Source organism: Erinaceus europaeus, chromosome 6 (assembly GCF_950295315.1).
Source record: "Erinaceus europaeus chromosome 6, mEriEur2.1, whole genome shotgun sequence".
Lineage (NCBI taxonomy): Eukaryota > Metazoa > Chordata > Mammalia > Eulipotyphla > Erinaceidae > Erinaceus > Erinaceus europaeus.
Window position 1 is genome coordinate 56352943 of NC_080167.1, and position 19979 is coordinate 56372921.

General features: G+C 39.2%; 1 protein-coding gene and 1 pseudogene across 1 annotated transcript in view; both read left to right on the forward strand.

Moving 5' to 3' along the window:
- The window catches only part of MALRD1 (MAM and LDL receptor class A domain containing 1), a 580642-nt gene that overhangs the window by 72645 nt on the left and 488018 nt on the right, over positions 1–19979 (forward strand). Inside the window, exons 9-10 of the mRNA XM_060192257.1 lie at positions 7091–7183; positions 10827–11034. Coding sequence (XP_060048240.1) covers positions 7091–7183; positions 10827–11034 — 301 coding nt within the window. The remainder of the gene's footprint in view (positions 1–7090; positions 7184–10826; positions 11035–19979) is intronic.
- LOC107522675 (zinc finger CCHC domain-containing protein 10-like) lies at positions 8118–8737 on the forward strand (annotated as a pseudogene).

The window sequence follows — 19979 nt, forward strand, 5'->3', positions numbered from 1 at the left end:
CGTACAGAATAAAGCAATCCTCACCTTTTGTATTTAGCTTTAACTGGAAACAACCCCACTGTACGTAGGAAGTTTCTGGAGATACTTTTAGCGTTTCCAGATACATGGTAAATTTTACCCAAAACCAAAAGTCTACAGATATAACATTTATACTTCAATCAAAACCAAGTCTAAAGACATATAGACAATTCTAGAGTAATTTTTATTGAGTTTGAATTATACTTAAAGATGCTTAAAAATAAAAAGCTTTATGATATTGCTTTAACATGGTAGGCAGTTATTTAAAATTCATTAAATGTTGAGCATGTTAGTAAAGCTAAGAAGAAATTTGTATCATATCTTCTAATCCTGTAATTATTTAGTGTTTCCTGAATACAATTGATGGATTGTTTTCCTTATATGTAGAATGAAATCATGATTTTTCTGAAAATCAACAGTATCACTCCTCTTGTGGTTTGAAATTATGTAAGTAAAAGGTGAAAGAAATTTGTCTTAGATACCACATCAGGTAATAAGAACAGAGTTATCAAAATTCCATCTCCCACATTAAAAAAAAGAAGTTAATCATGAAGAACTGATCTAGTGTATTAGAAGCAGCTGGAGATTCATCTTAAAAGTGTTGACTGATGTTTCATTAATAGCTTACCCAGCATTCTGCCCTGTCCTATAAGATAACATCCTATCTTTTCTGACATTTTTTTTTTTGTTGGTCACTAAAGCAAAATAAGCAAAAAAAAAAAAAAAGTACACTTAAATCATAAGTTGAATTTTTGTTCTTGTTCCCCTAGCTTCACTAAGGCTTTATGCCTGTGCATTTCTTTCTTTTATTTTTTTATTATCTTTATTTATTCGATATGGCAGCCAGAAATTGAGAGGGAAGGGGGAAATAGTGAGGGAGAGCAACAGAAACTTGCAGGACTGCTTCCTCACTTGCAAAGCTTTCTCCCTGCAGGTGAAGACCGGGGGGCTCATACCTGGGTCCTGGGTCCTGTGTATTGTAACATGTGCGCTCAACCAGGTGTGCCACCACCCGGCCCCTTGCCTATGCATTTCTACCACTCCCAGTAGACTCTTGTTTTTCCAGATAGAGGGCAAGAGACAAAGGTGGAAAGAGAGACAGAGAAAGAAAGCACATGAAACTTTCTTTCTGCATGGAATTCTTATGTGATAGCTGGTGACTTTAATCTGGATCTTCAAATATGGTGAAGAGTGTACTCTACTGGGTGACCACAAGTTGAGATTATATTACAAACTTCTAAAGGAGTAAAAAAAAAAAATCATTTGTAAACTGAGCTCTGGTAAAAGGCAGGTGTTGGCTTACCTGGTTGAGGTCACATATTACATGCTCGAGGACCTGGGTTCAAGTCTCTGGTTTCCACCTACAGAGGGACGTTTCATGAGCAGTGAAGCAGTAGTGCAGGTGTGTTTCTCTCTTCTTCTCTATCTCCCCTTCCACTTTCAATTTCTCTCTGTCTTATAAAATCAGATAAAATATTAGCTCTGATAAAATAGTCATTTATGGAGCCCTTCTGCACTGCTGATGGGAATGTCAATTGGTCCAACTCCTGTGGAGAAAAGTCTGGAGAACTCTCAGAAGGCTAGGAGTGTACCTACTCTATGACCCTGCAATTCCCCTCTTGGAGATATATCCTAAGCAACCAAACACACCCATTCAAAAAGATCTGTGTAGACCTATGTTCATAGCAGCACAATTTGTAATAACCAAAACCTGGAAGTAACCCAGGAGTCCAACAACAGACGAGTGGCTGAGAAAGTTGTGGTCTGTATATACAGTGGAATACTACTCAGCTATTAAAAATGGCGAATTTACCTTCTTCACTTCATCTTGGATGGAGCTTAAAGGAATCATGTTAAGTGAGATAAGCCAGAAAAGGAAGGATGAATATGGGATGATCCTTTCCATAGAAAGAAGTTGAAAAATAAACAGAAGGTAAAAAACAAAGCAGGACTTGGACTGTAGTTGATGTATTGCACCAAAGTAAAAGATTCTGGGGTGGGGGCAGAGGGTTCAGGTCCTGGAACATAATGGCAGAGGAGGACTTAGAGGGGGTTAAATTGTTATGTGGAAAACTGAGAAGTGTTACACATGTACAGACTACTGTATTTTACTGTTTACTATAAACAGTCCCTCAATAAAGAAAAAGTAATGTATATATTTCATAATATTAATTAAACAACTGTTAGATGAATCAAGAAATATCTACAATGTCAGGAGTGATTTTATTTATTTTAAGAGGCCATTTGAAGAGACAAGTTGACTGTTGTTAATACTGTTTACCACAGTACTGTTCAGCTCTGGCTTATGTTGTTGTTGGGAATTGAACTGCCTTTGCTACCTTAGGAATGAACATTTCTTTGCACAGCCATTATACTATCTCCCCAAATCAAGACTAGTTGACTCTTTTTTTTCTTTGTATACCCCGTTCTTTTATTTTAATTTTATATTAGTGGTTTAATAATGATTAACAAGACTGTAAGATAACAGGGGTACAATTCCATACAGTTCACACCATCAGAGTTCTGTGTCCCATCCCCTCCATTGGAAGCTTCCTTATTCTTTATCCCTCTGGGGGTATGGACCAAAATTTTTTTTGGGGTGCAAAAGGTGGAAGGTCTGGCTTCTGTAATTGCTGCTCAACTGGACATAGGCATTGGCAGGAGAATCCATACCCCAGCCTGTTTTTTTTTTTAAATTTTTTATTTATAAAAAGGAAACATTGACAAAAGCATAGGATAAGAGGGGTACAGCTTCGCACAATTTCCACCACCAGACCTCTGTATACCAACCCCTCCCCTGATAGCTTTCCTATTCTTTAACCCTTCGGGAGTATGGATCATTGTGGGATGCAGAAGGCTGAAGGTCTGGCTTCTGTAATTGCTTCCCCACTGAACATGGGCATTGACAGGTCGATCCATACTCCCAGCCTGTCTCTTTCTTTCCCTAGTGGGGAAGGGCTCACCCCAGCATGTTTCTATCTTTCCCTAGTGGAATAGGGCTCTGGGAAGCTGAAGTTTCAGGACACATTGGTGAAGTCATCAGCCCAGGGAAGTTCGGATGGAATCCTAGTAGCATCTGTGACATGGTGTCTAAAAGGCTGTAAGATAGAAAGCAGGTAGCAGCAAGGACACCCCATTTTTTGCGTCCACAGTTATCTTGGGACTCGGTGTGTGCACCATGAACCTTCTGCTCCTGGCAGCCACCTCTTTCTCTCTTTCTCTCTTTCTTTCTTTCTTTCTTTCTTTCTTTCTTTCTTTCTTTCTTTCTTTCTTTCTTTCTTGTTGTTATTGTTGGAAATTGAGAGGGAAGGGGAAGACAGAGAGGGGGAGAGAAATTAAACACCTGCAGACTTGCTTCACGGCTTATGAAGTGACCCCTCTGTATGTGGGGAGCCGGGGCTGAAACTGGGATCTTTGTGCGGGTCTGTGTGCTTCATACTATGTGTGTTCAACCTGGTGTGCTACTGCTTGGCACACAAGGACACCCTGTTCTTCTTTCTTTCTTTTTTTTGTTTAAATGTATTTATAAAATGGAAATATTGACAAGACCATAGGATAAGAGGGGTACAATTCCACAAAATTCCCACCACCAGCACTCCATATCCAATCCCCTCCCTTGATAGCTTTCCTATTTTTTTTATCCCTTTGGGAACATGTACCCAGGATCATTATGGGTTGCAGAAGGTAGAAGGTCTGACTCTGTAATTGCTTCTCCGTTGGACATGGGTGTTGGCCGGTCAATCCATCATCTCATCCTGTTCCTCTCTTTCTCTAGTGGGGCAGCGCTCTGGAGAGGTAGGGCTCCTGGACATATTGATGAGGTAGTCTGTCCAGGGAAGTCAGGTTGGCATCATGGCATCTGGAACTTGGTGGCTGAAAAGAGAATTAAGATATAAAGCAGAACCAATCGCTGCCTAACCATAAACCTAAAGGCAAGAATATAGCAGATGTTATTTGGGGTCTCCATTTTGGAAAAACGTAGTAGTTAGTTCTATTTTAGGTATATTCCAAAGGGCCCGTGATTTTACTAATTTTTGCCTGAGTCAGACAGCTAACATGCAGGTGGACCAACAATATTGTCTGGGACTAGTTGACTCTTTTAAGATTATGTGTAGTACCAAATAAATGTGTAGTGTTTTTAATTCATCTCATATAAATATGCTTAAGATTATTCATTCTGAGGATATTTATAAGGAAATAATCATAGTAACAGCCAGGCATTTATCCTGGTGAGAATTTCCATGCTAATGAATTAAGGATAATGGAGTACCTAGTTTGTGGTGCCTTTGAAAATTTTTCTAAATTTCTACTAGCAAACAGCAAAGCTCACAATAAGGAAGAAGGCAACATAGAAAGTACCTTTTTGTTTATTTGTCTGATACAAATAAACAGTGTTTAAAACCATTATAAGCTTTCCTTGAAAAGGAAAAACACACATGGTCCTATACCTGAATGCAGTAAAACTTTAGTTAAAAATATTTTGGGGGGAGTCAGGTGGTAGCGCAGCGGGTTAAGCACATGTAACACAAAGCACAAGGACTGGTGTAAGGACCCCAGTTTGAGCCCCCAGCTCCCCACCTGTAGGGGAGTTCCTTCACTGGTAGTGAAGCAGGTATACAGGTGTCTATCATTTTTTTAGAATGTTTTTTAAAATTTTTATTTATTTACTCCCTGTTGTTGCCCTTGTTTTTTTATTCTTGTAGTTATTGTTGTTATTGATGTCGTCGTTGTTGGATAGGACAGAGAGAAATGAAGGGAGGAGGGGAAGACAGAAAGGGGGAGAGAAAGACACCTGCAGACCTGCTTCACCACCTGTGAAGCGACTCCCCTGCAGGTGAGGAGCTCAAACCTGGATTCTTATGTTGGTCCTTGTGCTTGGCGCCACCTGTGCTTAACCCGCTGCGCTACCTCCTGACTCCATACAGGTGTGTATCTTTCTCTCTCTCTGTCTTCTCCTCCTCTTTCCATTTCTCTCTGTCCTATCCAACAACAACATCAATAACAACACTAACTACAACAACAACAAAAAGACAACAAGGGCCAAAAAGGGGGGGGAGCTTAAAAAAAAAAATTTTTTTAATCTAGCACCTTGGATTTCTTCATTGGACAATGGGAGGACAAACTGAGGTTGCCAAGGGATATAGTCATAAATATTTTTCTTAACAGGTTAAATGATATTCCTTACCATAGTCTGGGGCAGCAAAATTATTTTACTTAACATTTAAAATAAAATTGTGATATTAATTTAAAGTAGGTGAAAATCAAAACACCATCTGAAAGCCTTTTTAAATTTTTTTGTTTTATTTATTTATTACTGGATACAGACAGAGAGAAATTAAGAAGGGTGGTGGAGCTAGAGAGGAAGAGAGACAGAGAGACACCTGCAGCCCTGCTTCACCACTCATGACCAGGGGCCTAAACCTGGATCCTTGCACACTGTAATGTGTGCACTTAACCAGGTTTGCCACTACCTGGCCCCCTGAAAGCCTTTTCCAAACTGAGGGTTTCTTTTTTACTTTGACACCTGCCAAAAATAACTGCATAACAGTGTAAGAATAAGGACAGAAATAAAATGAATGCTGATTTCATTCTATTGGGGTAAATTCTTTTCTCTCATTGCTTGTGTCATTAGACAGGAAAATGTAGTAGAGAAAAACTTGGATCTAACCCACAATATACCATTACTTATTGTATGGAAAGTCAGATTTATAAAGAATCCTGCTCACTCAAAAAAAAAAAAAAACACAACTCAGTGCACTCTTCAGGTTTAATAGAGGGAATTCAATTATCTTTTTGAAAAAGTCACAACTGCTCTAAATTATTCTCATAAAATGAAAGTGAAAGGATGTAAGGATGTGATAGATGAAACTTCCAAGCAATGTCATTAGAAACACTTCTGGAGCATCTAAGAATTTTGATGCTTAATAACAGGTTGGCTGGAAATTCCTGACATGTCATTGGCTCTGTCTCTCAATTTTTTAATGACTCCAATGTATCAGAAATCTACTTTGCCTGTTTCAATGTTTCATGGAAGGAGAGAGAGGAAGAAAGACAGGAACGGGGATAGGACAGGGACAGGGAGCACATGAAAAAACATGACAGGGGGGCCAGATGGTGGCACACCTGGTTAAGGGCACACATTACAGTGCTCAAGGACCCAGGTTCAATCCCCTGGTCCCCACCTGCTGGGGGGAACGCTTCATGAGTGGTGAAGTAGGGCTGCAGGTGTCTCTCTATCTCCCTCTACATCTCCCTTCCTCTACAGAATCACTCCTGAAGCTTTCTCTCTGCAGAGTGCTTCCATGTAGTTACTAGGGGCTCAGATCTGGGTTCTTGCGCATCGTTAAGTGTGTGCTCCACCAGATGACTTGTTTTCTTGCCCCTAAGATAATAGTATTTTCCTTTAGATTGCATTAGGCACTCAAGTTAATTGGACATTTCCCTGACCAGGATAGAACATATCATTCATATTTACATTGAATTTCACATAGTTATATGGTGAAGCTGCAGAGAGTGGAATGGATGTTGAGCTGTAAAACTATCTCTGTGACCTCCTTCTGTTGTGTGCTTGGGAACAACACTAGAGGGTGACATCTAGGTGCAATTCAAATGACACATTGCACTCATACTTGTTTAGACTCCAAGCACTTATTTGTTTTTCATTCAACTTCACTTATTTCATGTACAGGACTTTCTAAAAATGAATCCGTTTTCAACTTTGTTCTTTATCCTCTGATATTTTCAAGTCTTAAATATTTCAGAAGGTATTCTAAACCTACTCAATCTAATGTACTTCATTCAGTTACTCATCCATATCAGCTTTTGAGACTTCAGTAATTCCTCCAAGTACTGCCACTGCTATAAATATCATCTGCACTGCTCGCTTATCCCTCCCCTTCCACTTCCTTATTTGTTTTTAAAAAAATGTAATACAACTATTTTATCAGCCAGTATTTAAAACTTCCTAGGGTTAATGTCTATGGGCAGAATAGGCTCCATAACAGTTTACTTCACAGCACATAAGAGATAGAATTTGGGAAGATGAGTAACATATTTTTTCTTCAAATCTAAGGAAGAAGAAATGTTTTGGACCTACAACACATCAACTCACAGACAATGGGTGAAAGCACATATACTAATACCAAAAGGAATGAAGACATTTAAGGTATAAAAAAGGGAAAACCTTGTCTTAATTTTGCTATAAATATAATTTCTTTTGTGCTGGAGTCAATTTAGCAACAATTACTAAATTTAAATTAGTAATATGAATTAGAAATATAGATTGGTGTTTGGAGAGAGCAGCTGTGTACTTGTTTTCATTGTTCCTAGTCCTTCTTAGGTCTTATTTCCCCCTGAGCAGAGGAACTAGAGTGTGAGGGCCCTGGTTGAAAACTTCCTCCTTCAAGACCAGGTGGAGGTGCACCTGGTTGAGCACACATGTTACAATGCTCAAGGATCTGGGTTCAAGCCCCTGGTTTTCACCTTTAGGGGGATGCTTCACAAATGGTGAAGCAGTGCTGCAGATGTCTCTCTCACTCTCTATTTCCTTCTACCCTCTCAATTTCTCTCTGTCTCTATCCAGTAAATAAATTAGAAAAAAATAAAACAAAAAGAAAAATTCCTCCTTTCCTAGCACCATCCCCTCTGCCACCATCTACTGCCACCAGGGAAGGTAATTTCAGTATGAAGCAGACAAATATTAAACTGGTGTGAAAAATCATTCCTAGCACAAGCAGGAAGGTAGCACAGCAGATTAAGTGCACATGGTGCAAAGCCCAAGGGCAAACGTAAGGATCCCAGTTTGAGCCCCCAGCTTCCCACCTGCAGGGGGGTTGCTTTGCTAGCAGTGAAGCAGATCTGCAGGTGTCTATCTTTCTCCCCCCCTCTGTTTTCCCCTCCTCTATCCATTTCTCTCTGTCCTATCCAACAACAACAACAGCTATGACAACAATTACAACTACAAGCACAACAATAAGGGCAACTAAATAGGCAAAATGGCCTTCAGGAGCAGTGCATTCGTAGTGCAGGTACCGAGCCCAGCCATAGCCCTGGACGCAAAATAAAATAAAATAAAATAAAATATAAAAAATCATTCCAGTATGTACAAATGTTAGTAATATTTCTAACATGAATAAATTTATTTATCTAAAGATATATCTGAGATATATATATTCTCAGGGAGAATACAGTCTCTTAAAAATAGCCTGAGAGCCCGGAGACAAGCTGAAGCACATAAGCAACATGTAAGATGTCAGAAATGCTTGGAATTTGGACATTGGACTTATGAATGTACAGGAAAAAGAAAATACCTGCATAGACCTTCAAGAACAGCAGAACTAAAGAAAGCTTTGAAAGAAAGAGAATAGATGTAGTAGATAGCTATTACAGCAAAGCATTGGAGAAAATAATGTTGAAAAAAAAAGCAAGAAAAAAAACGTCTGAGTGTAACTAGTGCCAGTAGTAAGAGCAGTGACAGTTCAGCCAGTGACTCTTCATCAGAAATTGAAGAAACAGTTACTTCCTCCTCCTCCTCCTCTGAGAAAAGTGACACTGATGAGAGCTCCTCCAGTTCATCATCTTCAGTCTCCTCCTCAAGCGCTTCCTCCTCTTCTGATTCAGACGCAGATTCTAGCTCTTCCAGCAGCAGCAGCAGTGGCAGCAGTGGCACAGATATCAGCTCTGAGGATGAGCCACCAAAGAAGAAGAAAAAGAAATAGAATTGTTGGGAGTCAGGTAGTAGAGCAGTGGGTTAAGTGCACGTGGCGTGCAGCGCAAGGACAGGCCTAAGGATCCTGGTTCGAGCCCCCGGCTCCCTACCTGCAGGGGAGTCGCTTCACAGGCAGTGAAGCAGGTCTGCAGGTGTCTTTGTCTCTCTCTCTCTCTCTCTCTCTCTTTCTTCCCCATCTCTCCATTTCTCTCTGTCCTATCCAACACAACGACATCAATAACAACAACAACAATAAAACAAGGACAACAAAAGGGAATAAAATAAATAAATATTAAAAAAAAGAACTAGACTTGTTGCATCTGTGTTGGACTGATGGACTGAAATGTTAATGTGATTCTCAAAAGGGAATTAGAACATAGTACGGCCAAGTAGGTTAATTGGTCAATATTTGTAGAGTTCAACACTTTCTAAATGTTTTACATTGTAAGAGCATAAAGAGTATAATGGATAACATATATATGCATATATATATATATATCTTTTTTATTTTAAAGGTAAATCTTGTTTTTCATTTTTACTTCTAAAATATATCTCTAGAACTTAATCAGAATGCAGGTTCAGTAACTCTGTCTTTATCATGAAAGTTATTTTTCTCCCTGTGAAATAAATGTCATACTTTGTTACATGCTGATGGTATGTATATACCAGACATGTTTTTAGAATAATACATTCAGACTATCTATCAGTGAGTTTCTAATGCTGTTGGCTCAGTGTTATGTAAGATTTAATATATTATTACTTTATCCTTAGGTGTTTTTCTAATGTTAATAAATGTGCTTTATTTAAAAAAATAATAACCTGAGATCTTGTGGTAATATAGACAAGATTATAAAAAAACCATACCTGATAACATTTATAAACATTCATGTTAAGTGCTTGCCTATATTTCTTCTCCAAAATCATGACGATATCATAAAATGTGATATTGTAAATGGAGGGTCAACATTTTAACCTTGGCTGTTGATGTTATAAGATGTATATGTTCTATTGTTATTTAGAATTATATTTTTGTATCATAGTATTTTAAGATTACATTCATTTTGTGTTATCTATAGAGTACATAAATATATTTTCACCAGAGTGTGAGTATAAAATTATGTCTGTGACTTAGGAGACTTTCTCCTTTCTTTATGGTAATAGCGTTTTAATATTTCTTTACAGATTTGAAAGGGAGAATTTATGTCAGACTGAGTTGTAACCTTGCAGATTTTTAGATTTCTACTTATAATTGTGGTTGAAATTCTAGAATCATACTCTTTTTTGTAGCAATCTCAGCAAATTTCAGGTTTCTACCTTAGACTACTAAGTTAGCATTTTGACATTATTCTTATTTTTCTAAGATGGTGCCTACTTTTATAACTTCTAAAAGAGCTACTGAATGTTGGAGTTTTTCTCTTTTATAAACCAATATTAAAGTTTGTTGTGTTATTGAACTCAAATATAAAACATAAGAAAATTTTTAAAAATGGGGACTCTTAGTTTTAAAATCTTACATTTGACCGGTCATGCATGATTATCTCACTTTCTTATACAATTTCAGAAAAGCTGCACTTTGATTAGATAAGAGGTTGATTTACTTTGATTATACTTCTTAGATTACTAGAGATATTCTTTTATCAAGATTAGCAGAGTTTTGTACAGTTCTGTAGTGTCTGTTACTAAATGCCTGTTATCTCCCTTTCTGCCTTTCAACACTAATGTCAGTAGTTAAAAATCAGGCACAACCATAGCTCTCATCTAAGTAATGATGATCTGTACTATTATCCTTAAATATTAAATAAATAGCTCTGGGGATGATGACCAGGTTGCAACTTTTCAGTGAGAGACGTTGTTCGTGGTTAGTGAGCTGCTTCATTCTGTCAGATTACGGATGGATTCTCAGAGGTCTCAGTGCATTCAGTGTGTCCACCTGTCTTACGTGCGTGCTTTTTAGGCTTATCAAATAGGAACTTGGCATCAGTTGGTATTTGCCTGCTATTCAGAGAGATAATTTTCTTAAAAATTTACTTAAACTTTTATCTTTTCTCACCTTTTAAAAGGGAGAATATAAACTCAGATTTGTTCATTTCTTTTCCTGAAGATTGTCTTTGAAGGGACCACTTTGAACCAGAAGGGCTTTCTTGGGCTGGATCAGATCTGGGTCTACACCTGCACACAGGCCCCATCCACAGCATTGTGCTCTGCCTGGGAATTCACTTGTACAAGCGGCCAGTGCATCCCCCGAGAGTCTGTCTGTGATTCTTGGCAAGACTGTTCTGATCAGAGTGATGAAGACCCTTTCCGTTGCTGTAAGTAGATGAATGAATGGTTTATTTGATTACAGGCTCCCATATTTGGAAAAGGTAGAGTTAAAACAGATGTGACACAAGATGAAGATGCATTCTCATTCTGAAGCTATCACCCACTTTTCTTTTGGGGATGGGGAGGGAGTCTGCTAAATTAATGTTTCTTTTTAACGTGGTGCCAGGGATTGAACTCAGAGCTTCACACATATGTGATACTGCTGAGAGTCCTTCTCGTTCACCATGACCACCCTTTTTTTAAATTTAGAGAGACAGGAAGGGAGAGAGAAATACTGAGAGAAAGGAGAGAGATCGTAACACCTTTTCACTACCAATGGAGCCCTCTCCCTATTATTTACCATATTCCCATGTAGTCTCAATTTTGGAAAAAGTTCATAGGTCTATTCTAGGTATATTCCAACGGGCTTATGGCTTTACTAGTTTTTGCCTGAGCCTGTCTGGGGAGATGATGTCATAGTTGGAAAAAGGACTAGAAAGCTGGATCAGGGAAGAAAGTAGCTCCCGAATATAGGAAAAGTATATAAATATTGTTAACTGTAAACCCCATCAGTTTGATCTGGGGCCTCTACCTCTGCATCTCTGTAGGTCTGAGATCATGTTCTGTGGTCACAGCTAAGAACATACCATGTTGTACTAATTTCAGGACCCACCTTCTTTGAGTGGTAGGTAGAGTAAATTATCCAACCTCCCTTTGGAGAATGGAACAGTCCATACCATTGTTGATTAACATTGAGGGCAAGGTAGTATAAGGGCCCACAAAAGGGTCCATTATGTTGTTCCTGATGGAAATGACCAGTGGTGAGAGGGATCTGTTAGAGGTCTAGGCCCATCATGTCTGTGTGGGAATCCCTATTTTATAGAGAGGAGAAAAATGGAGCGAATGTCTTAAACTTTTTTTTTTTTTTTGAATTTTTACATGATTTATTTAATAATAAACCAATTAAAGATACAAAATGGTTTAGAGGATTCCAAAATTTAAATTTCTGTTTAAATACAAATTCGTTCTGTAATATGAAAACATAATATTAGACCTCTAAACATAATTTTTCCATCTAGAAAAATTTATTTGCTATACTAGAAAATTTGCTGAAAATTTCCTTGTGAAATTAAATGTACATTATTTACAGCTGAAAAAGTAATCTAAAAACTTATTTCTGAAAGTTGGATATATATATATGTATATTCTTTGTATGCAATTTCTCCCCTTTGCCCCCAATTAAAAAAAAAAAAAGATCCAAAATATAAAGCAATTATGTTCTTTATAGCAACTCCCTACTCAGCCAAACTAGCCCAAAGCATGGTTGCTTTTCTGGGCCCTTATGAAAGAACCTTGACTCTTTCAGAATAGCAGTATATCCTTTAACCCTCAGCAACATAAATTTATGAACCACAGTACATAGTGGTATAAAAGGCTAATGAACATAGATATTTTACAGGTAATAGAAGAATGAATTTTGTGTGGCCACTTTTTTTTTTTTTTTGCAGTATCTTTTAGGAAATAAGCTGTATTTTTTTTTTTTTTTTTTTTTTTTTTACCAGAGTACTGCTCAGCTTTGGCTTATGTCGGTGTGGGGGATTGAACCTGGGACTTGAGAGCCTCAGGAATGAAAGTCTCTTATACCCCCACCCAGTTCTAATGTTTTTAAATGGTATAATAACTAAAATATAGGAGTTCATAATATTAAGAACTAGAAAGGAAATTTGAAATCTAATGTAATCCAATGTATCTATTCCTTTTATGAGAGAATTGAAGCCAAAAAAAAAATCCAAGTGGCTTACCCAACATTTTAAAACTAGTTAACAGGAGAACTACTCTTTTAACTGATGTTTTCATATAATCCTGATTCCTAAAACAAATTCAGCCATCTCAGGCAGATTTCAGCCTTTAATATTATATTTTACATATTCATAGGTCACTCTTCAGTGCGTCCAACTAAAGTCAATCTAAGTGAAAACATAGTTTTGACAAAGCATAAAATAAGTATCTTGTACTCAGTGTTCAAAACTTACACAAATGGAATGAACATATAGTGTCTTAAACTTTTTGATGTGTAGACCATAGCTCTGAGTATATGTTTCTTAAATCTAGGCACTTAAAAAGTTCAAATTGCTAATCAGTTGGATTTTAACAGTGAGCTCAAATTGTTAATACATTTCTAGTAATCACTTGTTCTTTGAAATATTAAATCTACTAGAAGCTTAGACCAGGGAGAACAGAAGCAGCTGGTGGCTTTACTTTATAAGATACAGCTATATGTCAATAGCATAAAAAGACACAAATTATGGTGAGGTTGTGTATGATACAGCAAATCCTAACAATGGAATTTTCAAAGTTAATCCAATTGCCAAACAATTTAGTTATTAGCAATAACTGTCTATTGCCTTCTTTTTTAAAAAATATTTATTTATTCCCTTTTGTTGCCCTGTTGTTTTTCATTGTTGTAGTTATTATTGTTGTTGTCGTTGTTGGATAGGACAGAAATGGAGAGAGGAGGGGAAGACAGAGAGGAGGAGAGAAAGAGAGACTCCTGCAGACCTGCTTCACTGCCTGTGAAGCGACTCCCCTGCAGGTGGGGAGCCAGGGTTCAAACCGGGATCCTTATGCCAGTCCTTGTGCTTTGCACCACCTGCGCTTAACCTGCTGCGCTACAGCCCGACTCCCTCTATTGCCTTCTTAAACCCTTAGACAGCAGGAACCTTCCCCTTTCTCTATAAAGCCCATAGTTCCCCTAGTCCTGGAACCTCTAGGGTGGGGCTCACGTTCCTGCATGCTTCCCTCAAGTCATACTAACTGCTACTTCATCTGCTGATCCCAACCGAAGCCATGCAACCAGTACCACCTTGGCATGCTTCACTTCGGACTGTGTCCAGAAGTATCAGGCATGAAATGTCAACCCTTCAGTTTTATTACTCTGGTGAGAGGCATTAGAGTCATTTTTTCTCTAATGTCATTACTTTCCTAGCTCAGAGGACTCCTTAATTCCATTTTGGGTGGTGCACTTCTTAACAAAAACCTCAAAACCTAGATATAGACGAGGGCCCGTGAGATAGGGCAAATGTACATGTATCCATAAGCTAGGGGAAAATATATACCTTAAAGCAAAAGTAAACAATAGTTTGCAGTGAGTCAATAAATGAAGAAAGCAAGTAGAAAGACCTAAAAAGACACCATAAAGTACCAAATGAAATAGTTTCTACAGAACTAGATACCCTCCTCACTTACCTCCTATTATATGTCCCTCAATCTCTCCAAAACTAACCTTGCCAGACAAAGTAAGGACAACAAAAGCTGAATAAGGGCGGTAGACTGGCATACTTTATTGATGGCTCTTTAGTCACTATCAGGCCACCCCATATCTGGGCCTCTAGTCAGGGAATAAGAGCAAGAGGGAAGGATTCAAGAAGGAAGAAATCTGGGACACAAAGGAGAAAACCTCTTGTCTTTTTGTATATAGCAGCTCAATTAATCCTTCAAGCAAAGTAATGTACTCATGAGTCTAATCTTTAAAAAATTTTTAAAATTATCTTTATTTATTGGATAGAGACAGCCAGAAATCAAGAGGATGAAAGGGAAAGACAGAGTGACACCTGCAGCCCTACTTCACCACTTGCAAAGCTTTCCCCCTACAGTTGGGGTTTGGGGGCTTGAATCCGGGTCTTTGCACATTGTGCCATGTGCACTCAACCAGGTGTACCACCACCTGGCCCCTATAAGTCTAATCTTGATGGAGTTTTTGTATGGTTCTTTTTCTTTAATAAGTAGTGTGAGGACACTTCATTTTTCTCTAATGTCAGTGTCAGATAATTTTCTGTGCTATATTTCAATCATGAAAATTGCTATATTGCTTTTGGAGAAATTCATCTTAGTGATTTGTATTCTCAAGTTCAACAACTGGAAGTAAATATATTTCTTATTTTCTATACTACGTCTTGAAACTGAGCTTCTTTTATATGTCTTTAACTGATGACAAAAGGCTCATTATATTTTTAGTTTTCTTTAAAATTGAATTCTACCTAGAGTATTACATGTATTAGTGTTTAATTTAGACATATTTTCTTTCTGTTTACTGATGGTCCATTGATTACATATCTGCTTATATGCAGTACAGTATATTTCTTTGTATGAATGCAGACATAAATGCTTGTTCATTAACTAGTAGTGTTACTATTTATTTATTTGTTTGTTGTGTCTGTAGGGTTATTGTTGGGGCTCATTGCCTGCACTATGAAACCCTGCTCCTGTGGCCTTTTTTTTTTTTTTTTTGATAGGACAGAGATAAATTGATAGAGGAGGGAAAGACAGAGAGTGGGAGAGAAAGATAGACATGTGCAGACCTGCTTCACCACTTTTGAAGCTACCATCTGCAGGCATGGATTCAGGGGCTGTAACTGGGATTCTTGTGCTGGTCATTGTGCTTTGTACTATGTGCTCTTAATCTGGTATATCACCTCCAGCTCCTGTTGTATTACTTTTTAGACCTTCACATTTTTCAAATAATTTAACTTCATCTGTTCAAACAAAACCTGGCATGATTGCTTGAGATTAGCTTGATACAGAAGAGAGGACATAATATACAAAATATATATATTTTACAGTATGTACCTATATATTTGAAACTAACATGATTATTTTATGTAAACATTTGTATACTTAAATTTTGCTCTGATAACATTATTTACATAGGCATGAGATTACTGGAATTGATGTTAGACTATTTTTTTAAACTAAAGTATTTAGTATACTATTACAAAATATAGGTATTTTTGAAATTTAAAACCACTTTAAACTATTCTACAAAAGCTCTTCAATTTGTATTACACAAATTTGAACTTCTGAAACATATGTTTTCTTACAAGTGAACTTTTCAAGGTCATAAAACACATATATCTTCTTTTACCGTGGTTTAGCATGACTCTGAAGGTGTTGCTCTTGGGTGCAGTTTAAATAGGAAGCACCTGGAGTGCTTACAGTACTCTGGAGACTTGTAAATAGCAGCTTGTGAATATCCTCAGTAGGCATTCCATAGGCAGTGTGCTTTTCTGCAGGCACTATCATTAGGGTATTCTTTCATTACATAGTCCTTTCTTTTAAAAACTGGTTTAACAAATGCAGTTAACTCAGCCTCTAGTCCTGTGCCTTTTCAAAAGCAGTTAATTGTAGAGGGAAAATGGTCCTTGTGTATTTTATAGAGCTTTTCTTTTAGTGTACTTGTTAGATCACAGCACCATTGCCCTCCAAGTGCTGAACCTCAAGCAACAGCCCAGTCTCAGCAAAACACAGTTGTGCTTTAACAGTGACTCATCTGCCACTCAGATTTGAGGACCACTGTGCCAAAGAGGTTTCATAAATACAGAGAGCTGAGAGAAAACAGATGGCGTATAAAAGAAAGGAGACTTAGGGAAAAAGCAAACCAATCAGTGATCTTTCAGGACAGAAGCAAAAGATAGTACTTTACTAGTTCCTGAATGCATCACGTAGGTGGGGTGGCCGTGTGTGTGTGTATAGTTTAAAAATTGAAGCAACACTGCATTATAACAGTTTAATTTTCTGGTACAGATTGGAAAATCAACAGATAGAGGTACTTCCACTTTCCACCATCCCATGCCCCTTCTTCTGTGGTAAATGGTCTTGTGGTAACCATTAATTCTGTTTCTTTTGTCTCACACACCCCAGACTTTAGGAATTTTTTTTTTTTTTTTGCCTCCAGGGTTATTGCTAGGGCTCTGCCTGCACTGGAGGCTATTTTTCACCCTTTGTTGCCCTTTTTTAAAAAAATCGTTCTGATTATTTTTTGTTGTCATTACTGTCGTTGTCATTGGATAGGACTAGAGAAATCGAGAGAGGAGGGGAAGACAGAGAGGGAGAGAGAAAGACAACTGTAGACCTGCTCCACCGCTTGTGAAGAGACTCCCCTGTAGATGGGAAGCCTGGGGCTCGAACCGGGATCCTTATTCTGGGCCTTGTGCTTCTTACCATGTACACTTGCTGCGCTACCGCCCGACCCCATACTTTAGGAATGATTAAACTTTATTTAATTTTATGGGACAGGGAAATTGAGAGGGTACAGGGATAGAGAGGGAGGGGGCAGAGAGACACCTGTTGTACAACTTCATTGCTTGTGAAACTTTCCCCCCTGCAAGGGTGGACTGGGGGCTTGAATCCGGGCCCTTTGCAGGGTCACGTGCACTTATCCAGGTGCACCACCGCCGCCGCCCGTCCGTGGTAAGAGCACTGAACATTACGCCCTTTAACTAGGTGGGCTGCCTTGGGGGAAGGGGCTTGTGGACTGCTCCAGACCCCAGCTGCACGGGCCCTCCCCCACCTGACGCCAGGCTGGGGCGCTGAGGGCGGGGTGGCTCTTCCCCAGCCACAGGCAGGTGTGTGGGGTCGCTTCATCGACTTTCTTTTGCTGCCTGGCGCTGCCAGCGGGCTCAGCTCCTGGACTACCTGTCGCAGGTGAGTCCCGCGAGTTGGCAGCGCCCAGGACCCCGCGGTGGTCCCGGGGCATCGGTGACCGCGGGCCCCACCGGGTTAGCAAGGCCGCCTTCTTGGCGCCCAGCACCCTAGGTCGCCGCGGGGAAGGGCTGAGGCCTAGGCAGCAAGTGCCACTCCGGACGCCAGAGGGAGCTCGAGGGCCGCCTTCTAGGGGCTGGAGGCGGCTGCGAAGTTGTGCCTCCACGTCCAGGCTGCGGAGCTGAGCCAAGCGGAGGGTGGAGGCTGGGGGTCGCCTTTAAGGCCTCTGAGCCGCTCCAGGCCAGGTGGAAATATGAGATGCAGCTGCCCTGCAGGCCTTGGCTGCGGGCCCCTGGGCTCCCACTGGTCAGCTGCACGCAGGTTTGCACCACTTGCTCTAAGTCACAGCCCCTGTTGAGTTAAAGTTGTCCGCTGGATGTGAGGCAGATTCCCAGGAAGGTAACTGTCCTGTAACTGCACTTTCATCTTCAAATGCATCTTGTAAGTGAATGTGGCAAAGACAGTGGAGTTTCAGTGCCCCTTCACCTTTCTGTTTTCTGCCTCCTCTAATTCCTTCCTCAAAGGCCCTATTTCCAAGTAAGCCTTTAAAGAAAAGTGTTGCAGGGGGCTGGGCGGTGGCACAACTAGTTGAGTGCACATGTTACAATGCACAAGGACCCAGGTTTCGAGCTTCTGGTTCCCACTTGCAGGGGGAAACCTTCATGAGTGGTGAAGCAGGGCTGCAGGTGTCTTTCTGTTTCCCTCCCTATCTTCCCTCCTCCCCTCTATTTCTGGCTGTCTCTATCCAATAAGCAAATAAAGATGATAATAATAGTAATAATAATAATAAAACTCGTTTAAAAGAAGTGTTGCAGAAACAGTTGGGGGAAAAGTCCATCATGCAACATTGCTAACCGTAGGTATTGTGCTGTATAGAAGGTTTATTTATTTAGTTATTGCTGCCAGTTATCACTGAGGCTCTGAGCCTGCACAACTTCACTGCTGTTTTTTTTGTTTTTTTTAAAATTTTTTAAATAGAAATAGAATTGAGTGGTCCGGGAAGTGACGCAGTGGATAAAGCATTGGACTCTCAAGCATGAGGTCCTGCACATGTACCAGAGTGATGTCTGGTTCTTTCTCTCTCTCCTCCTATCTTTCTCATTAATATATAAATAAAATATTTAAAAAAAAGAAATAGAATTGAGAGGGAGAAAGAGAGGAGGAGAAATGGAGAGAGAGACACTTGCAGCCCTGCTTAACACTGTTGAAGCTTCTCCCTTTTCTTGTAGGTGGGGCCTGGGGACTCAAACCAAAATCCTGGTCCCAGAGATGTGTTTGTACAGTGGATATCCAGTGCCCATTCATATAGCCTGAGATTGCATATTCATGGACCAACCAGTGTCTCAGTTCTGCTTGTCCCCGGGAACCACCATTCATTTCTCTGCTTCCTCACTTTGAAAATTTTTCAAGTGATTGCAACAAATGTCACTGGTAAAAACAAACAAACAAAAAAACCCCAGCAGAACTACTATCTGCTTTCACATACTTTTACAGTGATGGAGTTTAAAGATTAATACTTATTTTTTCTTTTCTTCTCTCTTTTTTCTTTTAATAGCCAGAGCACTGCTCAGATCTGGTTTATCGTGGTGTGGGGGATTGAACTTCAGGGCTTCAGGCACGAGAGTCTCTTTTCATAACCATTATTGTTATCCACCCCCACCCAATAATATTTTTCCAAGGATAGTGGTTATATTTAGTGTTCTATGGAAAGTATAATGATTGAATTTTCTTAACTGATAAAACTGGTAATGGAAAAAAATGGTTTGGACTTTTCCCCAAATCTATACTTCAGCATTTACACAATCCGATATTTTTCTGTCCTAATTTCATAACTTCGCACAGTGTGTTCCAAAACTGATGTTGCCTAGAACTCATTGCGCTCACACTCTCTCGCTCTCTTTAATATGTTTTTATTTTAATGTGAAAGATTCACAGAAGAAGGCACAGAGTTAAAGACAGTAAGAGAGACTGGAGTACTGCTCAGCTCTGGTCTATGACAGTCTTGTGGCTGCCTCAGAACCTCAGGCATGAAAGTCCTTTTACATAACCATTACACTGTCTCCTAGCCTTAAATATAAATTTTGGCATTAGTTCCAAAATTAGTTCCAAAGCACAGGTTTTGTTTACTAAAAACTCACCATCCAAAAGTTGCTCAGTTAGCAGTTGGCATTGGTGGTATAGTGGTGAGCATAGCTGCCTTCCAAAAGTTGCTCAGTGCTAAAGTTCAATTTTCTGTTTGCAGGGGACAGTTTCACTCACTGTGAAGGGTATATGGAGACTAAAATAATATATACAAAAATACCTGGCAAATACATGTAGATTAAGTCGTACGTGGTGTGTTCTGTATAAGCAATATTTGGAAATTAGTTTAAAATTATCTGTACTAATTTACTCCCAAAACAACAGGAACTCTTTT